The 22830-nt window shown below is 38.6% G+C and overlaps 1 protein-coding gene across 6 annotated transcripts in view; it reads right to left on the minus strand.

The window, feature by feature from the left end:
* The window catches only part of cita (citron rho-interacting serine/threonine kinase a), a 79667-nt gene that overhangs the window by 50212 nt on the left and 6625 nt on the right, over positions 1-22830 (minus strand). For 5 of the 6 annotated variants that reach the window (XM_065251068.1, XM_065251065.1, XM_065251066.1 and 2 more), the window contains exons 6-10: positions 19710-19852; positions 18442-18535; positions 17962-18168; positions 15788-15941; positions 11931-12117 (exon numbers count right to left, since the gene is read on the minus strand). In XM_065251068.1, coding sequence (XP_065107140.1) covers positions 11931-12117; positions 15788-15941; positions 17962-18168; positions 18442-18535; positions 19710-19852 — 785 coding nt within the window. Of the gene's footprint in view, positions 1-11930; positions 12241-15787; positions 15942-17961; positions 18169-18441; positions 18536-19709; positions 19853-22830 lie in introns of those variants that run through there. The other variant, XM_065251069.2, reaches the window with a different exon arrangement.

Consider the following 22830-nt stretch of genomic DNA (forward strand, 5'->3'; position numbering starts at 1 on the left):
AGAGAGCCCCCCAAAATGCTGAGGAAGATGAGAGAGATAAACTAAAGTGCCGAGGAAGAAAGGGGGAAAGGAAGAGACACAACACTACAGTACTGGGGAACAAGAGGAAGAAGATGAGGGAGATAGTGAGAGATAAACACCAGTACAGTACTGAGGAAGAGGAGGGGGAGAGAGAGAAAAAAGAGAGGGAGAAAGAGGGCCCACTAAAATGCTGAGGAAGATGAGGGAGAGAGTGAGAAATGAACACCACTACAGTACTGAGGAAGAAGAGGAAGAAAAAGAGAGCCCACCAAAATGCTGAGGAAGATGAGGGAGAGAGTGAGAGATAAACACAGCTACAGTACTGAGGAAGATGAGGGGGGAAGAGAGCGAGATAAACTAAAGTGCTGAGGAAAAAGGGGGAAAGGAAGAGACACAACACTACAGTACTGGGGAACAAGAGGAAGAAGATGAGGGAGAGAGTGAGAGATAAACACCAGTACAGTACTGAGGAAGATGAGGGGGGAAGAGAGAGATAAACTAAAGTGCCGAGGAAGAAAGGGGGAAAGAGATACACACCACTACAGTACTGAGGAAGAGGAGAGGGAGAAACAGAGCCCACCAAAATGCTGAGGAAGATGGGTAAGAGAGTGAGAGAGAGAGAGAGAGAGAGAGAGAGAGAGAGAGAGAGAGAGAGAGCACTGAATTGCTGATTATGCTGGAAGTCCAAACCTCCTTCTGCTTGAATGCAGGTAATAAAAAACTGCCCACTACTTCATTTACATATGTGAGAGTGCTGAGGTCTGATTCAAATGACTGCAGTTCATAAACTCTTACACAGCTAAACTTTAAATACAGTTATTATTATTATTATTATTATGTACTATTATATTAGAATCATGTAGTTTAATTGTCTTATACGGTTAAATCATCATCACTGATGAAGTCAAAATTTACACACACAAAAAAACACTTTACATCAAAATCCATGACAGGAAAAAACATCTAAAGAGGGGAAGATAAACAACAGTATAGCAATGAAAAGTTCAAGACAAAATGGACAGGAAGCATCTTCCTTACCTTGCTTTAAAATCGATAATTCACACCTGACTGAATATGTTTCTAAAAGATAAAGAAATATTGAACCTCAGCGACTACACGATAACTACACTACACACTAACTAACAGAAACACTCAATAAAATCCAATGCTGCGGTTGAGGGTAAATGTGAATCAATGGCAGAAGCTCATGATGAACATCTTTAACTGACTTGCCTGAGAGATAAACCTGCAGGACATAACACAACAATCTCAACACTGATAAACATGCTAAGAAATCGACGAATGACATCCATTCCTGCAGATTCAAATGTTTCAATCTGGTTATATTACCATCTGAGATCTGTGTAGCTGTTTGCGTATCTCAATAAATCAGATGGGTTTTACAGACACTTTCGGCTTTGATTGACTAATGGTTTTGATACAGAGCAGAATACCGTAAACAGTACAGTAGTGTACTGTATAGCTCAGACCGAAAGATAAAACACCAACTACAAAATCCACATTAAAAACAACTTTAAAGACCCACTGTGGTCACATAATTTAAGTGGTTACTTCCCTTTAAATATAGCAAACAGTGTTTAGTTTACTCACAGCCTGGAATTTGATGAGAAGCTGAAGTGCAGAATGATGTCATTGATCCATTACATTACATTACATTACATGCATTTGGCAGATGCTTTTATCTAAAGCGACTTACAGTGCATTACAATGTATACATTTTGATCAATATATTTGTTCCCTGGAGATCTGTATTGCCGGAAGTGAGTGACTGTTGTTTCTGAATTATCTTTTAAAGCCCGGAGTATAGTTTAATGTTTTTTAAGTGTACGCAAACGTACGCCCACGGCATAGTTTATTTGACTCGGACTTGTACACAGACGTTTGACACAAGGACATTGCGACAACATGCAATGCATCTCCTGGGCTACATACTACCTTCTCCTGTAAGCGCATGTGCGACATATGTGTACAAACGTAGTACACACGGTTACAAAAATCCAGCAGAAATCGAAACAATTAACAATTACTGTACGCGGACCCTAGCTTATGGCTAAAAATGGAACTATACTTTTAGCTTAATTGTACATTTTGTCAATGCTTTGAACCACAAAAGTTTATGGATATCGTTAAAGGCTTACATATTAAAGTGCATCTAAAAACTACGTTATTTGTGTATTTGGTATAATACAATGTGTTTGCTTGGTTTATGGTTAAAAACATTATTTTTTATATACCATACATTTAGTGCAGCTCCAGATAACACTGCTTTCCTCAAACGCTCTGAGTTTGTAAAAGGTCATCGATTTGAAAAGCGCTGTGTCCCTGATTGGCTAGCTAATCTGTACGTTGTGAGTGGCCTAAATACCGCTGCCTAAAGCCGAAAGTATACTCGGGACGTCCGCGTATGCGCGCCGTCCGCATGACGTCATTTTCGTCATCAGGAGGGTGCGCGGACGACCGCGCGGACAGTGCGCGTACAGTCCGCGTACGACAGCGCATGCGCGTAAAAATATTTAGACAGGACACTCCACTATAAACAATTATACAAAGGAAATAAACAGCATTTGCACACACACTATCATTTTTCTTCTTTAACTTTTACTTCTTCCAAGAACAGAAAGCTCTGGAGCATGTTTGTTTGATTCCTGTTCTTTGTTGTCTTCTTGTTTGTTCTAAACTGTGTTTGCAATGGTGGATCAGTTACTTTTCTTCACCTATCCTAATGTTTTAATGTACTCTAAATGTCACCAAATCAGTGCTGCCCTGACAGCCTGTTAGACTAATAATTTGAATAAGAAATCATTTGCATTGCGTATAGTGTCGAACGCGACCATCCGCGTGTAGCCGGGGGGACTATACCCGGAAAGCTGCGCGGACGCGTGCGCGCGCGAGCCGGACGCGGACGCGGAAAAAAAGTATACCCGGCCCTTAAGTATGTCACGATTTCGATTGAAATTAAGTCACAACCTCGAACTTCGAATAAAAAAATGGGATCATAGATGCTTCCACGCCCCCATGTCACGTCCGGTCAGCTTGCCAAGCGGGGAAAAAAACCTCTCAGATATGCCTTTAAAAACATCGCATAAACAGGATTACTACCTATTGATCTGACTTCGGACAGAGCACAGCTCTCTGCAAGTGCGCAAGAGTGAGAGAGGCGCTAAGATACGGTGGGTTTTAAACAAAAGGGATAGTTTGCCTCAGCTCGCATGAAACGCATAAAACTGAACAAATACGTAAGGATTACTACTTCAGTTTATGTTTAGACTTTGGACAGATGCGAGAGCGCATGCATGTGAGACAGAGAGAAGCGTAGCTGCTTATGACGCGATTTATTTAAGATGCTAGGAGTCCAAGACGCGCGTATTAAGTACATGTGCTTGCAAAAAGAAATCATCTTTCTTTTTTTTCTTTTTTTATTGAGCACGAAGCATACAAAGAGTACATCAAATGAAACAATGCTTAAAATCAATAAGACAGTGCTCACATGAAATCCTCTTTCTAAAAGGTCTCTCGCGTAAAGTGAAGCCCACAAACACCCATACGAGGAAAAGCACTTCGCTTCTTCACTTTGGTTCCTTTGATACTTCTGTTTTGTTTGTTCATTGTAAGATCCACTAGCTGCTTGCTGTGGTATTTGTCCCACCCTCCCCTCCTCCACTTTGATTGGACGACTAAGTGAAAAGTGACATTGATGAGCTGACTGTTTGACCCAAAGTTGAAAAAATGTTCAGCGCTAAATGCAAAAAATGCTTAACGCAGACAATAACCACTAGCTGACGGTTTTTAATAGTGCAGACTTTGATAGAGAAATAACAAAAAAGCATGCAAATATAAACTCGTATCATAATAAAAATGACCAAAAACACCCAATCTTAATTTTTATTTCCATAACAAAATCCAAGATGACCAGACAGACTCATGGACATAGATTGTTTACGAATTATTAATATACTGCTGTCGGTGATTCCATGAGCCGGCAGTGTACTGTACATTGCGAGTTTATAAATTATTTGCTTAAATGTGTAATATAAATAAACAGTGCTTATAAACAGCTGTTTAAATAATATCCTCTATTAAAACGAGTTGAGGCTTGGACCCGGAAACAGTAATCCTTATGTCATGACTTAACAAGCAGATTGGTAAAACTGAAAACATAAGCCGGCCGCACGAAAAAACACCTTGGTGTACAAGCTGCCTTATGGACGCCTCCTAATGACCTTCTTGAAAGAGACGGGCAACAGACAGCTACAAAATCGCTGGCAATGTGCACGCAGCTTCAGACAGTCTTAAAATGAGGTAAATACAACCTCAGATGAATACATATATATATATATATATATATATATATATATATATATATATATATATATATATATATATTAGTGCTGGGCGATTTGGCCTAAAAATAAAATCTCCGATTTTATTTTTTTTAATTCGACTTCCGATTTTTTCCGACCCCCCCCCCCCACTTATTAAGAAAAGCAATAAGTACAAACGGCAGACAACTTGTCGCTTGCTGATGCTGTTTCACGTGTGCTATGATGTTGTTGATGATGCTATAATAACGCTACGGAAGCCCCGGGCAGCCAAAAATGCGCCATTACAAAAAAATCGAATTACTTATTTTTTAAATCGCCCACAACAAAAAATTCGAATTAATTCATTAAATCGATTTTTCGCCCAGGCCTAATATATATATATATATATATATATATATATATATATATATATATATATATATATATATATATATATATATATATATATATATATATATATATATATATATATATATATATATATATATATATATATATATATATATATATATATATATATACATACATATACATACATACACATATATATACATATACACATACATACATACATACATACATACATACACACATATGCACACCAAAGGTTTTAAACGTGTCCGAAAACGCCTTGTGATATTTGTCCCACCCTTCCTCCACTGACATTGATGAGCAGAGTTTTTACCCAAAGTTGAATATTTTTCAACTCTCTGTTTTAAAAAACGCAGCGCTTTCATTGGAAAACAACTGAAAACATGCAAAAAGCTTTGGTGTGCACGCCCCCTTACTGTACTTTGTGTTTTAAGGATGACAGTAAGAAGTTATGGACAGAGATATAACTTTACTTTTGGGGAAATGTTGACCTCTCAGCCCTAAAAGAGCAGTGAAAAACAACTACTGTTGAGTTAAGAGGCTTTTCTGTTCCTCTGGAGAGAGAAGATCTGTATCCACAGATACATTCAGTCATGTTTTAATATAACCAGCTGTGAAATGGAAAACCTTACAATCTGATCGGTTCCCCTTGAGAGAGACCATCTAAACACAGAAACCGTTCTGGTATGTATCGGTACAGGTCTAAATATGCTTTCCTTGGCATCGTACCAGTGGGGTCTAACAAGATTAGTGGTTCTCCCTGTTTGCTGTAAAGTAGTCCATTACCCAGCACTTTAGAGAGCTCCCTTTGGAAAAACATCAGACTTTGGCTCGACACATCCCAGGGGTCTGATCAGCAAAGCCCATAACTGACTTGATAATCGGGTGCATGTGTGTTTGGACTTGCGGCGTAATTATAGTCTACGCAAACCAAATTGGGCCTTTTGAGTCGTACAAGCACCCCTTTATAGAGTCACATTCGGACAGAACAATGAATTGGAATGAAGTCATATTTTATATAAACCAGAAAGCACGGCGTGCAGTTAACCTTTGAGAATTACATTCCACATTAGCCGGCATCAATAAAGGTTTCAGCAAAAATTCAATAACTGCAGCATTACAATAGCGGCACCCCTGCAGTATTGATACTTGAAACACGTCATCAGCACTGCCACAAATTCAACGGTACACGCGCAAACACGTCAGAGCCTCTCGCTCTTTTTGGCCAAAGTGGTCAGCGGTTGCTTTAGCTTACTCCTCACATCCATCACGGACACACACGCAGTTATGCATTCTGTGAATACAGTAGCTATTGATCTGTTGGAACGCTGATGCGTGTATTCTTATCCTGCCCGACAGACCCAACCGACACTGATTCATAGCCCATGTTCTCACAATGTTCCTGTGGCGACACTGCGGCGCTTACACATGTTGCGCTCTATTGATCAGTCATTGGAAAAGGTCAAGTTAATGAGCATGCACGGTGCTCTTTGCTCCTGTGAGCTTTTATAGTCAACTTGTCTTGGAGAATAAACTGTTGACGTCAGAGGAAACGTGATTCATCATAATAGAGGCTGATCAAAAACACATGACTAGTCAGTCAGTGAACTGTAAAAAAACTGCTAGATTCTACAGGAAAATGCTGTTTTTTAACAAAACAGTTAAATGGTGTAGAAATGTACATCTTTGCATCCTAAACTTAAATGATTCAAGGCAACTGATTTCCCAAATTAAACGAGTTAGGTTCCAGGGTATTAATACGGTAACATACTTTTAAATATAGGGGAGCTGTTAATTAACGATAGTAGAACTGTAAATATGGCAACTTATAAAATTCAGATAATTTACTCACCACCATGTAATCCAAAATGTTGATGTCTTTCTTTGTTCAGTCGAGAAGAAATTATGTTTTTTGAGGAAAACATTCCAGGATTTTTCTCATTTTAATGGACTTTAATGGACCCCAACACTTAACTGTTTTAATGCAGTTTAAAATTGCAGTTTCAAAGGACTCTAAACGATCCCAAATGAGGCTTAAGGGTCTTATCTAGCGAAACCATTGGCATTTTTGGCAAGAAAAAGAAAAAATATGCACTTTTTAACCACAACTTCTTGTCTTCCTCCGGTCGTGTGACGCGCCAGCGCGACCTCACGCAATACGTCATTACGCCGAAAGGTCACAGATGACGTATGTGAAACTACGCCCCAGTATTTACAAGTGTGGAGAATAAACAATAGGGATGCACCGATACCGATACTGGTATCAGCCTCGATACCACATTTTCTAAAGTACTCGTACTCGCTAAAAGTCCCCCGATACCAGGGATCGATACCATGGTCTGAGAAATGTCTATGTTTGAGTGGCGTATAAGGGGTTAACGCCTCTTGTGTTGTCCAAAGAGGCAGAGTTTACAACAAACTGGAAAACTAGTCCCTTGATTTTTTGTTAAATTATATGACTAAAGCGGTTACCTGTAAATTTAAATCATGTTTTTTATTAAGTACTCGGTATCGGCAAGTACTGAAATGCAGGTACTCGTACTCCAAAAAAGTGGTATCGGTGCATCCCTAATAAACAACGTCGAACGGTCCTCTATGTCGAATGATATTAATGTCTTCGTGTCAGTTTATTGTTTAAAATGGTCTGCAATGTGTGTTTCATATATTTAACATGTGACCTTTCCCGACCTTTCCATTATTACTCTGCCAGGCCATCAAGGCAGCACTGATTCGCGACATTTACAGTACATTAAAAAAATTAGGATAAATGAAGAAAAATAGCGAATCCACCATTGCAAATAAAGTTTAGAACAAACAAAAAGAAAAACAAAGAACAGGAATCAAATATCATGGTGACAAAAATGCTCCACAGCTTTCTATTCTTGGAAGAAGTAAAAATAAAATAAGAAAAGACGATGGTGTGTGTACAAACACTGTCTATTACCTTTTTGTGTAATTGTTTGTAGTGTCGTTTCCTGTCTCAACATTTTCACGCACTTCACGAAGACTGTCTAGATGATGAAAATGACGTCATGCAGACGGCGTGCATACAAATGGCACTAGTTTACCGTTATGTAACAGCACACCGAAGCATGGGTACAAAGATGAAACTTTTGGAGTTTGACAGTAGTTGTTTTGAGGAAGGCAGTGAACGTTACACAACAGCTGCTTTGATGCCTCCAGTCGTTGTGTTTTATAGAAAACAAATATTAGGAGATAACTTCTGTTCACACAGTTACAGAAAAGCAGCATCTCAAAAAGCACAGCACTCTATTATAATGCATTTCCAATATGCTTTTTGGGAAAAATCATATGTGTAGTCAATATCTTGTTACCACCATAATGACTTAAGATGCATACAAGAGTATCTGTCTGTAAAGACAGAGATTAACTGGCATTTAACCCACAATATCCTTGTAAGAGTTTAATTGAGTTCACCAGTCAAATCAACAATGCGGTCTTCTCGACTAACCATTAAACCGTGAGTCAGAGTCAGAAGAAGAAGAAACCACCTACACAAGATGAACCTACGGCAGACAGCAGCACCACCTCGCCGGAAACAGTCTAATTAGAGCTGCGGAAAACAAACCGGTCCTCCTCAACATGACAGCTTATTACTGCACTTTAACAACACACTGAGGCAAAGGAAAATGCGATTACCGCCGTATCAAATATTATACCAACAGAATGTTTTACGTTGCATTGTGAGCAAAGTAATTCTCACAATGATAAATGTGGACTTTATCACCATGAAGGATGAAGGAGAAAAGGAAAGATTAAACAGTACTTCTGCACACGACATTGATATCAAAATATTGATCGAGAATAGGACCGTGAGACATGGCCAAATCAACAGGAATTACGGATGCATAACGATTAATCATGATTAATCTATTGCAGAATAAAAGTTTTTGATTCTGAACTGTGTATAATAATTATGTATATATAAATATGCACACATGCATGTATAATTTTAAGAAAAAAAATATTTATATTAAGTAATTATTAGGGCTGTCAAAAGATTAATCGTGATTAATCACATCTAAAATAAAAGTTTGTGTTTACATAACATATGTGTGTGTAATGTGTATAATTATTATATAAATTATAATTTTTCTTAAATATATACATGACTGTGTGTGTTTTTATATATAAATAATAATTATACACACTACACACACATATGTTATGTAAACACAAACTTTTATTTTGGATGCGATTAATCACGATTAATCTTTTGACAGCCCTAGTAATTATATAATATATAATAAAAAAGTGTGTGTGTGTGTGTAAATTTTAGCAGCATCTAGTGGTGAGATAGCGAGAAGCAACAAACAGCCCCTTAATTTCAAAACGCATATGGTAGCTGCCACAGGACAAACATGTCGTCGTCGTTGTCGTCTGAGACAACGTAGAGACGAAACGCACTCTGTAGAACAGTTTGTCCATTTAGGGCTATTGTGGAAACATGACGGCAACTTCTATGTAACGAGACCCGCGCTGTATGTAGATAAAAAAATAACAAATCTAATAGCATAAAGGTTGTTGTATGGTAAAGGGTATACATACACAGCGTTTCCACACATTAGTTAAATTAAAATTCAAGGACCTTTCAAGGACTTTCCAGGTACAATACACTAAAAAAATTCAAGGACTAAATGTGGGGACACATATCAAGTGATAGCAAGGTTACAGCGTGTTACCTTTTAAGATACACTGTTACAGTTCCCTTTTGAGGGAACTCACGCTGTGTCACTGCAGTGAAACTTTGGGGACGCCTCCAGGGGTAAGTGCGTCTGAATGTGTATATCAAATTCAACCAATGGTGAGGCTTCACAACAAAGATAGGGTAACATGGGAGCCAGGAAGTATATCGCTATCTGAAATATTGACAAAGACGGCGTTACAGGGACGCAGGAAGTATGGCAAGGGAGACGCAGCGTCTCGTTCCCTTCTCAGGGAACAACAGGTACATATGTAACCCAAGACGTTTTCATGTGTCAAACACAACTATGCAAAAAAGCATTTTGGTATGAATCAACATTCACATACAGAAGATATAAGCATTTAAAGCAAACAGTTTAGCACATGTGCTTAAAAAGTCTAGAATTTTAATGATATTATCCTACACTACACAGGGAATAATATGGATTTTTTCCCAGAAAACATATTGCATAAAATAGATTCAAGCACTTTCAAAGCTCTGTATCTATGTATGTATATTTTCAAAACTTCCCAGCAGGGCCTTGAATTATTTCCCCCAGTTTCACAAACTTTCAAGGACCAGTGGGAACCATGCATACAAGATTTGCATTACATTTATTCATTTGGCAGACGCTTTTATTCAAAACAACATACAGTATGTGTGTTCCCTACAGTAGGTTCAAACCCATGACCTTTTGCACTGCTAATGCAATGCTCCCCACTGTGCGATATACATGAAATCAAATATAATGCACATACTGTGAACTGGTTAAGATAAACATATCCACCAAATGAATGAATGAAAACCATGAACTCTTTTACATCACGAGGCACTGAACTTATAAATAAGCAAAGAGATGCACAACACGCTTGATGTGACAAACATCACTGCTACAGCGACACGCGCATCAGGAGAAAAGACTGAGAAGAAAGGAGATGAAGGACTTACACGCGGTATCTGATAGTCACGACACAGGCAAGATCCAACACAACTGGACTGAGCTCAGAGCATACGACACCTGCAACATTGACATGCACCGTCTGATTTCTTGCTTTTTTTAAAATGTATGTTTGTCCATAGAAGACATGAGCAGTCATGCAGGAGAAATGAATTGGACATGCAAAGGAAACACTGCTGTGTGCGTGTTGAAAGAGATATACAGCTACTGCGACAGGCCACACGCACATGCGTGCATGTGGCGAGCCGTCGGCGCATTTCTCATTAGTCGTCTCTTTTTACGACCATCGCTCACTACAGATGTTTTGTTTGCTTCAAGACAGAGGCACCGAGCTCACATCACAGCACGTCTCCGGCGGAGCCAATCCTCCAATCAGCACCCGCCATCCAGCATTAACATTCCCATGCGCGGTGCCTTTATGAAGACGCCAGTAATGTGACTCACAGAGAGAGAGAAAAATCTGCATTTCAGGATTAGAAAAGAAAAAGAGCAAGACTGGATGGAGGGGGTGGACGCGGAGAGGAAATTCACTCTGGTTACCATAGTAATACCTTCCGGATCCATCATCGTTCTGAATGATGTTATGACGGTTTCTCTCACTTTCCCTGTGACATTCCTCTCAATATTGTCACCTCTTATTTCAGCTCCTGGGAAAAATGTGTCCCATAATGGGAAAGATCTGATCTAGCGTGTCGTAATCCGACTCAAATGCATTTACAGATGCAAGCTCACAAACACAGTGAAGCTCACAAAAACGTGATATGTGAACAAATTATAGTTTGCATGAAAAAACTGAAGCGTATTGAAAACAACAAAGCATTTTTCTGTAAATTCTCATTACTGTACTACAATGACTCAAATCAGCATAACAAATACTGCCGTGATGTAATTTAAATCGAATACGGTAATAAAAAACAAGATTTTATTGCATTACATTAAATTGGGAAATAAAAATAATGCCATGCTGCAAAAAAACACAATGGTCTTAAAATAAGGTTTCAGTTTTATTAAGCAAATTATAAACAACCTCTTTTGATTTTAGATTGAAATATAAGCCGAGACTCGTGCATCAGTAAACACCAACCCAAAGGAAAGATGCGAATGGAGTGAAAACAACAGATTTAAGGTTTTACTACATCGCAGCAAACACACAGTTGATCAGAAAAACCAAATGTTTACATCTTGTGTGTATGATCATATTACACACAACACACAACACACACACAGAGCAGGAGGGTTTCCCACTCCCCTGCATTCGCATGTCAACATACAAATGGGAAATCATGTGATGGTTTTAAAAACATTCACAGTAACGCACACACCTACACACCCCCGTGAACACACACACATCTCATTCATCATCTTATAGACGCATGCTGTGAAAGAGTGCGAGACCGCAGCTTTCTACAGACGAGCATCATCTCACATTCCTCCTCAGTGTTGCCTGGTGACAGTCGCCGTGGTGATGCAACCGTCTCCGTACCAATGGACCACCTGTGACTACACAAGTAAAATCTGTGCGTGTACTCACTCAGACTTGGCCAGTGCGCTCAGGGCCCGACTGAAGCACCACCCTACAAAGGGCAGGTCTCGTCCGTTGAAGCCGTCGCGAGGGAGATCTCGCTGGGCAGCGGCCGCGGGGCGATGGGGCCTCTCGGGCTCCTCAAAATTGGAGGTGTCATCGTCGGAGCGCAGAGACGGAACGAACGGAGGGAGCGCTGAAGGAGACGAGAGGAGAAAACATGTGAGATGATCGTTGAGCCACACAGCAGAGAAAAACAGACTGGGGGAGAGAGAGAGAGAGGGAGAGCAGGGGAGAGAGAGAGAAGGGGGGAGAGAGGGGTTTCAGTGATGAGACTGTAGCGCAATAACTCGCTCACCCGCTCACTCTCTCTCTCCCTTTCACTGCAGCAGTGTCGGCTAATCAGAGTGAGTCACACTAAAACCAATGCAACACACATACAGATGCGCAGAGCTGCATCTGCACACACACACACAGCTGTATTAATACACACTGTATCTGCAGTTCAATGCATACATAGGTATGGGTCTCATATGGGTACATATATTTTAATGCTAAAAACGGTGCAAGCTAAATAATTTGTCCTATTTCTAGAAAAAATATTCAAACATTCTTAGAAAGAAGACAATTAAAAAATTTAATTGTTTTCTGCTATCTACATATAAGGTATGTGGCTTTATTAAGTGCAAACGTCCATTTACAACCCCTAGGATTTGCCCTCAGAATGAAATGGTCTATTATTACCTTATTTGAAAGGTTCATGAATAATAATGTTAAGCTCTTCTCTGATTGGCTGTCAGTCAGTAGCTAGAAGCTCTCAAAGCAAACAGATCTTATGTTTGAGTCTGTATCAGATGAAGATAGAGATTTTGAGGAATAAACAGTTGTTTGTAGATTGTAAATGGACGTTTCTGACTGGTAAGTTTGTGTTTTGTCAGTATAGACCTGTAAAACGTGACTGTAACGTCAATAGTAGAACTTCAACCTAAACGTTAGCATATAGCATTAACTAGCATATAACACTAACTCACAGTCACATCTATGTTTGTTTTTAGCATTCAGTCCCTTCAGAAAAACATGATTATGCAATCACATGATTCAATGCATTATCAGCAAAAGTCCTTATATTTATGTGGGGACCGCATTTTTTCAAATACGCCGCACTTTCGCAGCATAAATTGCAGATTTCCGTGCGCAAACTATGAGGGGCTGGCATGATTTCATAATCACCGCATTTCCGTAGCAAAAGGTCACATATATCTTAGCAAAAAGTTGAAAAATGTTGCATTTACTTCACACAAGCGCAACCATTGGTTGCCATGGGAACGTTATGAAGTGACGTGATTATGTGACGTGAACATCATTGAAAATTTGCAAACAGTTTTTGCAAGCTCCCCAATTTCATCACATGAAATTGCATAAATATCCCACATATTCCAACGCATTATTTAAGAAAACGTGCCGCAAGATCAAGGATTTTTGCACGCAACAATCACACAAAAACTCTGCGTTTTTCTGGAAGGACAGAGCATTGTAACAATATTGTACTTAATTTAATGTGTAATTTATTGTTGGGGGCGTACATCATGACTGTCACAGTTGGTGTTATGTTGAGATCTGTCTGTTTTCAGTGGTCTTTAGCATGCACAAGGTTTCATAAGGAGGAGGAAACAATTACGTTTAAGGCTCATGATATGTCATTACTATTTACAGAGCTCTTATTATTCATCTATGCTAAATAAATACAGTTTTACATTCTACAGCACCTTTAAGTTCATTTATCGTAACCCATTGGCAAATCACTCAAGTAGTCATTATTTAATTATGTTGTGTTTCTTTTGCTCGTGAAATACAATACACAAATAAACTTTTAGATAAATATAGACATAAAATAATGATGATGAAAGAAACACAAGCATTATTGTTATGCTATTATATACTATTCTGATAAATTCTGATAGTTTACTGTAGTGTCTCCATCTCAATAAACAGTATCAGATAATTTGTCAAATGAATCCTTGAGCTAAATCCAGGGTTCCCAGCTTCCCACACTTTAGTAAACTTCAAATTCAAGGACCTTTCAAGGACTTTCCAGGTCCAATACCCTCAAATTCAAGGACTGAATGTGGGGTCATATTTTAAGTGAGAGCAAGGTTACATCGTTTTACCTTTAAAGATACATTGTTACAGTTCCCTTTCGAGGGAACTCGCACTGCGTCACTGCGGAGACACTTTGGGGACACCTCCAGGGTAAGTGCGTCTGAATGTGTATATCAAATAAATTTAACCAATGGTGTGGCTTAACGACAAAGACAGGGTGACGCGGGAGCCAGGAAGTATATCGCTATCTGAAATATTGCCAAAGACGGCGTAACAGGGACGCAGGAAGTATGGCAGGGGAATATCCCTTCTCAGGGAACAACAGTTACATACGTAACCCGAGACGTTTTCATGTGTCAAACACAACTATGCAAAAAATCATTTTGGTATGAATCAACATTGGCATACAGAAGATATAAGCATGTAAAGTAAACAGTTTAGCACGTGTGCTTAAAAAGTCTAGAAATGTTATGATATTATCCTACACTACACAGGGAATAATATGGATTTTTTTTCCAGAAAACTTCTTGCAAAACTAGATTCAAGCACTTTCAATGATCTGTATCTATGTATGTATATTTTCAAAAACTTCCTAGGGCCTTGAATTTTTTCCCCCAGATTCACAAACTTTCAAGGATTTCAAGGACTCGTGGGAACCCTGATTTTTATCAGCATGTGTGGAACATATGTTCGAACCCATGAACTTTTGCACTGCTAACACAATGCTCTACCACTTCATATTTTGCTCATACTTCCCCCTAACTAAGTTAACACAATGCTCAAATCCTAAAGCAGACATTAAAGGTGATATAGAATGACTGAACGGGGTAAAAAAAAAAGACAAAAAATGTTTTTGTTTGGGTCTGTAATGCCTTAGAAGCTTCCTAAAAACCTCTCTCAGATAGCTCTATTAGGGTGGGGGGTTTTAAACAAGTGGTTTTGCACCTATTTGTCTCCCCCTACTGGCTTAACTTGCAATCTCATTACTGATTGGCTGACTTTGCTGCCACTCAAAAAATGTAGGCAATTATTTTAAAGTGGAGGGGCAGTGAGATGCCTGTGATGTCATAAGCATCAGTTTTTCAGATTGGGCCGTTTTCTGGCTGACATTTCTAAAAGAGGAATTTCTATGAGACTGAGATGTTTAGCATGTCTAGCACTTTTTGTATGTTTGTGAATGCGGGTAGACTACCATTATTCAACAAAGACAAGGTAAAAATGGTTTTTCATTCTCTGTCCCCTTTAAAGGCAAGCAGCTCATTGTCGTACCACAGACTTAAATAGTGGAATTAATTCAGAGCCTCTGTGTTTAACTTTAACCTACAATCTAAGTCTGGGCTCAGAGACACCACACATTACAGCCCACTGTGACAAATCCATTGATAACACAGAAGAAATAATCACTTGGGCTTATTAAGGGCTACAGAAATTGTCGTCTAATGGATAGCACCTATAATTTACAGTTACATGGAAAAATTACTTTATAAATATGTTTCAAAGCTGAAGACAGACAGGAAACACGCAACACAAATGCAATAAATGGTCAATAACTGTCATAGACCCTAAAGTATAATCACTTGATTACATCTTATCAGGAAACAGCGGTCAAGGTTTGTTTTGTGCATCCACTACTATGCATGCATCAGTTACAAAGTACATCTTAGCATGTGTAAAAAGGTGGTATATCAAGGACTACTCATATTGACTATGAATGGGTGTCAGTGCAACACCCAATACAGACTTTAAAAGCGCAAAGAGCATCTTACCATGTCTCACGTTGTTCCAGTCAATGGAGGAGAAGAAGGGATGGGACCGGAGCCCCTCGTACCCCAGTCGCTCCCGTGATCCACATAACAAACTCTGGATCAGGTCCACAAACTGAGCGCTGGCCTTCGGTTCCTCCGGGAACTTCAAATAGCGCTGAAGACAAAACGCACATTGTGATGCATGTATGTGCATGAAGAAAAAAGGAAATTAAATTAAAGTAAGATTACATTAAAGATATATCTCTGTTTGGGCTTTCCCATGTTCACAATCCATGGCAAAAATGGACTAAATTAGGGATGCTCACATTGACCGTTTAACCGTTAACCGAAGGTAAGAATTTATGACCGGTTAACATTATCAGTTAAAATAAAAAAATATTTGTTAATACATGGTGCGTGTAGTCATGAGCCGACAGACATTTAGCCACTTTTCTATCTGTAATTTGTGAATGTCCTGTAAATGACACAAATTATTGCTGCCCTGACGGTCTGATAAAGTAATAATTTGTATGAGAAATCATTTGTATGCGTGTTTGGAAGCTGAACGGAGACGCGCGCGTGTCCGCGCAAGATGACGCGTTCCGTCTCGCGCACAACCGGACAGACGTTCGGTGATGGCCTCTGACCCTGAACATAAACATCTCTCTTTTTGCACAAACGGAGAAAGACGACGCAAAAGCAAAACTTTCTGAAAAGCATCCTGCTTTAGAAATGACCACGGTGGTAGAAGAAACGGAGACAATCTGCCCTTTTTGGATATTAATCCTCTGGACCGATCGCGTGCTTTTTAATAAGGTAATGTTGCGTGAATATCTGATAATGTATGAATCCTGGTTCTGTTGTTGATCTGTCGCTGCTGTTTGCACGTTCAAATTAAATCTTTTGTTTTTACAAGTTCACAGACAACCGTCAACTGTATTTTTACTCAATGACAATTTCATATTAAAATCTTATAAGTTAACGATTAATGTTCGGTTTAGAAGCTACGGTTGTCGGTCGGGAAAATTAACTGATATGAGCATCCCTAGACTAAATAATAAACCTAATGGATAGTAATGACATAAGCTCTTAAATAGGGCTCCAATACTAATCCATAAAATCGATAATAAAATCCGTTGTCAAAAGTTGAAGATTAAAATAAGTTTATTAATCTGGTGCAACATTTCCTCACCAGCACATCCCTGAAGACTCAATTCGTTTTGTTTGTTTATGTTTTGACATTTAAGGATGTTTCATCATTTAATAAAATATGCATAAAATATCAAAAAGATTATATAAGTAAAAGTCTGTAGTTTGTGGTAGGTACATTTCTATACGTTAATACCCTAACTTAGTCCTTAAATATCGATAATAAGTGAAAAATAGCAATATCTGTGTTTTTATCTGATTAGTCGATTAATCGCAAAATAATTGGCCAATTAATCAATTATGAAAATAATCGTTAGTTGCAGCCCTACTCTTAAATTAACAGTAAATCAGTCATAATAAAAACATTATAAATATATCATAATGTTTTACTTTATGTAGATAAAAAATGGATTGGAATTGGTTTCCGTTTACAATGGGTCAATCAAGATGAAATGCAACATGAATAATCAAATTAGTTTTGGGGATTACACAAATACGTTGACACTTATAGGCTACAGAAATTGTTATGATGCGTTCACACCAGACGCGGAAGAGGCGGCAAGCGGAAGTGATTTACATGTTAAGTCAATGCAAAGACACAAATAGGCATCCTGCGGCACAGTAAGCGCGAATTGCACGTGAAGTGAGCGTTGCCGATTGGTCCACGCAAGTTAAAAAAATCTGAACTTTGGCAGATTTTCGCGCCGCGTTAACCAATCAGGAGCTTGCTTGTGCAATGACGTAAATACAGGAAGCGAGCGGAGGCAGAAAAACAAAACAACAACGGAGGACAAGCATCATCTCTACACAAGACATCTTCATACTTTTACAGGAATTAAAAGGGTCTTGTTTGGAAGAGTAAGGAGGTCGAACAATCTGGTAAGTTTACTCAATTTGAGCTATACAAGTCCCTCACATGACGCAAATTTACTTGTGAATGTCTCAAATGACTAGAATTTTATGTGCGATGTTTAAGCATCCAACTACACGCAAATAGCACGTTATAGAGTAGACAGTTTACAATCCATTTTCAGCCCCAAAATCACCTGAAAGTTCAAGATATTATTGATGGTTTTTGTTGAGGTCCCATCAGAAAAAGGCGATTTCATGTAGACCATTTCATAAGCAATGACGCCAAGGGACCACCAGTCACTTTCAGGACCGTAGCTGCATGTCGACCCTCCGTTTAGTGCGGACAGAATCTCCGGAGCCAAAAAATCATGAGTCCCCTCCGGAAGTCTTGAAGACATCACCTGTGCCACATAACAGAAGCTTTTTTCAATTCACCTGCATCAAAGCCAATTTAAAATATCATGTTAAAAGACCAAATTTAATAAATCCCCCTGTATGAGTCAGTAAGATTTAAAAACAGATCATAAAGTTGGACACTTTCTGCAGCTTGTTGTGGCTCTCATCGGACAAAATGCCTGACCATCGTGCACTTCCTCAAGTCAGACGCTGAACGGTCTGTGCAGTGGTGCATGAAGTTAAACACGTCTTATCAGAATGACATCATATCATCTTACCGTTCTGCTAGCGTTCAATCTGGCAGCTGATCCAAAGTCAGCCAGTTTAATGTGACCTGTGCGGTCGATCAGAACGTTGTCTGGTCTAATATCTCTGTAGTAAGATTGAGAAAAAATACATTTATGAGAAATATGCACTAAACAAAATAAACTACAAAACCCAAAATTATTAAAAAAATAGCTGGCAAATTTTTTTAAAACGCTGGTTATAAAACCAGAATCTCACAAAAATAAGTCCAGGTTACATGCCAACATCAAAAAAAAAAAAAAAAAATTCATTAGGAAAAACATTAAGATTTTAGGGCAATTAGGACTGTTTGTATTCTAACCATACCATGAAGAAAGAAATACAAGTATTGCTGTCAAACTGTTATACAAGGTCTTGAATTAAAGGCACGGTAGGCAATGTTTTTGGAAAAAAAATTAAGCTAGTTGAAAATCTCTTCACATCCTGATAGTAATCACCCAATTAAGTGGTCTTAATGTATTTATAGAACCATAAAATGTTCGTCCATTTATTGCATTTGATTCGAATAATAATATTATTGTTTCTACTAACAAATTTAAAATGGGGAATATGAATAATGCTTAAGGAATGAATTAGATTTTTATATTTTATAAGCATAATTCTTATTCCTCTTTATTTGATTTGTGCATAGAAATGAAACCTTAAGTCCTTATATTACGATATTTTTATCGTTTTGGTTATGTTAAGTTGTCACTACATCTCGCACGCCATTTCCTACGCTGGAAAGGCAGTCTTTCGTGTACACACATTGATCTTCAATGGAAGCTAGTTAATTTAAATATTAATATTTTTCTTATAAAATCTCATCGATTGCCACTAGTAGGCCTTTATTAACCCCCTGAAGCCGTGTGGATTACGTCTGTCAACGACTGATGGACTTCTCTGCACTTTAAATTACAAGCACCATTTACTACCATTATAAAGCTTGGAACAGCCAGGACATTTTCTAATGTAACTCAGATTGTGTTTGTCTGGAAAAAAAAGATTATCATATACATGGAGGATGGCTTAAGGGTAAGTAAATCAGGGGATTGTTTTCATTTTTGGGTTTTTTGGGTAAAAAACCTTCAAGATGTTTTTTGCAGGTGGTGGAATCACAATGCCAGCTCAACATTCTGATGTCTGTCAGCCATCGATGATGAACGATGGCATCCTCTATTGACCCCAACCCTATAGCTAGCCTCTCCAAAATTGCCCAACCTTTAACATCAAGATTACATCAAGATATTTTCAGTGTTACCTGTGAACATATCCCATCTGATGGACAACATGAATGGCCAGTACAAGCTCTGCAAGATAAAACTGAGCCATAGACTCATCAAACTGATCTTCATATCTGTTCATTAAAGTCATGAGATCACCACCAGGTAGATACTCCATCACCTGTAAACACACAAAAACAGGCAAACATTCAGAATTGCAAAAATCAAGACACAAATCTATATACAGATGACTGTCAGATGCACATTGGTACTTTCATACATTGCAGCCCTCAAAATACTTAAAACACTTTATTAAGCAACTATTTTGAAGTTTACACAGGTGATCACATTAAACATGTTGCACATTTGACAAGGATAGTGTGAAAATTACATTTGCCATTTACGCAAAGAGCCCAGACACAACGCAGATCTCACAGTGTGACATTACATAATAATCATCTGTATGTAATGCATGATAGCCAAACACAAAGCATCTGTGTCCGATCCTCACTGACAGTTTATTAACAAGCGCTTGTCTTAATCACACATCCACATGCTTAATAAAATCCTTTCATTACACCATTAACCTTCTCATTAGACAATGAGCCCATTGACTTATACAATGTGAAAACAGTCTAGACACATGTATGGTTGAAAAACTGCTTGAATGACACATGCAGCTGCAGTGTGCAGGTTATCAGAGTGAAAACTAGTTAATTATTTTATAATGGAGCTAAACGCAGAGCTATCTGATCTTAAAAAACATCAGTGAAAAAAATCAGGCACAAGAACAAATGCATGCAAATGTAAACGCATAATTATTTAGTGATTAACAGCAGTGCAACGTCTTCATAAATGAGCAGTCGGCATAAATCTAGTTTGAGGAATACATAAATCAGAATTTTTAATGAAGATTAGAAAGCACAAAACAGCCAAAGTGATATGAAATATGACATATACACATAAAAGACTCAGATTTTTTTAAGATCCCACTCAATAACAAATTTTTTCTCACAATTGAGAAAGACATCAGAGTCAATCTATATTTTAAGATACTGCTTTGTCTCATTGACAAGACCCTCTCTTATGTTTGATGAAAGATGCAAACAGATAGAAACCACCTCACACAAGTTTGTGTCCACATGCTCGGACAAACACGCATGCGAGGGAGAGAACATGAATGGAAAGCAAAGCCGCTGGGACACGAGAGGCAAACCCGGAATTCTAGTCCGCGTATCCTAGCAACAAGCTAGCGAGGGTCTTTTCAGCACAGGCGAAGACAGATTACAACCCCCCCCCCTTCTTTTGCCGGGGGCGTTGGGAACATGGGAGACAGCCGAAATAGAAAATCGTCTGTCATGCCATCATGTGTTTCTGCCCTCATACTCACCCGTCCTGCACTGGGGGCAACAAATCATTTGGCACTAGGAACCACATCTGCACTTGCCCGGTCAACATACATGACCAATGTATGAAATAAGGACTAAGTTAAGATTGACTGCAAGCCATGAGACTTAAACCGGTGACCTTTGGGTTACAAGCCTGACTCTCTAACCATTATATTAGGCCATGAATGACGTAGAATTGATAAGATAACTAATAATTAACAAAAAATGACTTATAACTAGTTAATAATCTACAAATATAAAAAAGGAAGATGTCAATGTTTATGTTGTGCACACTTGTGCAAGGGCAAAGTTTTTCTCCTCTTACTCCTCTGATATATTTTTTGGTTGGATGTCTGAGCGGGACGGCGTTGTTTTTCCAGATCAAAGAATCTTTGGTTAATTGGAATCCAAGAGATTCACGTATAAGGATTTTGGGATTGGTTGCGTTTGCTCTGCAATAACAAGACGGTTCAGCTGAAACGATTAAAGCTCTCTTTACAGAGACAGGGACACTGTGTTCTTCTTTTTTAAGAAACAGGAGGATGTTTGTCTCTACTGACGGCCAACTTTACATCACAGAGAAGAGATGTCAAGTTTAAAGAAGTATTTCTAAGTATATTATCTCCATCTCAGGTGTCTCTCACTATTGTGTATAAGATCATTCACAGTAAGGGTTTACAGCATCTTGTTGATTTGTAGTGATTGAGTGACAGCATACGCTGTTAATGCAGTGACTCCCAATAGGGGTCCAGACAGGGGTAAGATGGATAAAAGCAGTCGAGTCGAAACAGCAACTGTCAATCAACATCGCACAGACAGTGTTACAAACTCTGAAGCTTTAAGCATCCGAACCGGCTGAGCAACAAGCAAGTGAACATTTTGGCAGTCGGCTTTTAAATGGTACCTGTTCCTGACTATAAACACACGCATGACATAATAGATTAACAATGGGGTTTGCTAAATGGATGTGAAGTTAAAAACTGTACAAAGGTCATAGTTGCAGTAAACTTGGAGGCCGCCATTTTGTTTACATCACAATACACAACGTCATATAAGGTTGCAATCAAAACGAATATGAGTTATAAATGCAAACAGAAAGTAAGTGCCGGTATGTGGTCTTGGCAACAACATCAACTTTTTCTGTTCAGCCTTTCAATATATACCAGAGAGAGTAACATAAATGATAAACAATACAAAAACATGTTTTTGAAGTTGATAAAATCCAGGGTTTCCACAACTTAGTTAACTTCAAATTCAAGGACCTTTCAAGGACTTTCCAGGTGCAATACCCTCAAATTCAAGACTTAATGTGGGGACACTTCTTAAGTGAGAGCAAGATTACATCGTGTTACCTTTTAAGATACATTGTTACAGTTTCCTATTGAGGGAACACTTTGGGGACGCCTCCAGGGATAAGTGCGTCTGAATGTGTATATCAAATTCAACCAATGGTGAGGCTTAACAACAAAGACAGGGTCACAGTTAATGAGTTGTAATCCTCATGATAAACAAATGCAAAGTGTTAAAAAAGCAGTTGAATCTGTGACAATGTATTTCTGGGCCAAACAAATGTCTCCTCTTTCCTTTTGGAAAGTTTATTTCGAACATGGATAGCCGTTCTTAGGGCTGTAACGATAAATCGTGTGTCCCATTAAAAATACCCTTTTGAATCGCAAAGCTGCGATTCTGTGTTTCATGCACAGCTTGTGCGTGTACTACGGCATTTGGTGAGTAGGAAGTCCTTATCGATCTAAAATCATTATGAGTCGGA

The sequence above is a fragment of the Paramisgurnus dabryanus genome, chromosome 5 (genome assembly GCF_030506205.2).
Source record: "Paramisgurnus dabryanus chromosome 5, PD_genome_1.1, whole genome shotgun sequence".
NCBI lineage: Eukaryota > Metazoa > Chordata > Actinopteri > Cypriniformes > Cobitidae > Paramisgurnus > Paramisgurnus dabryanus.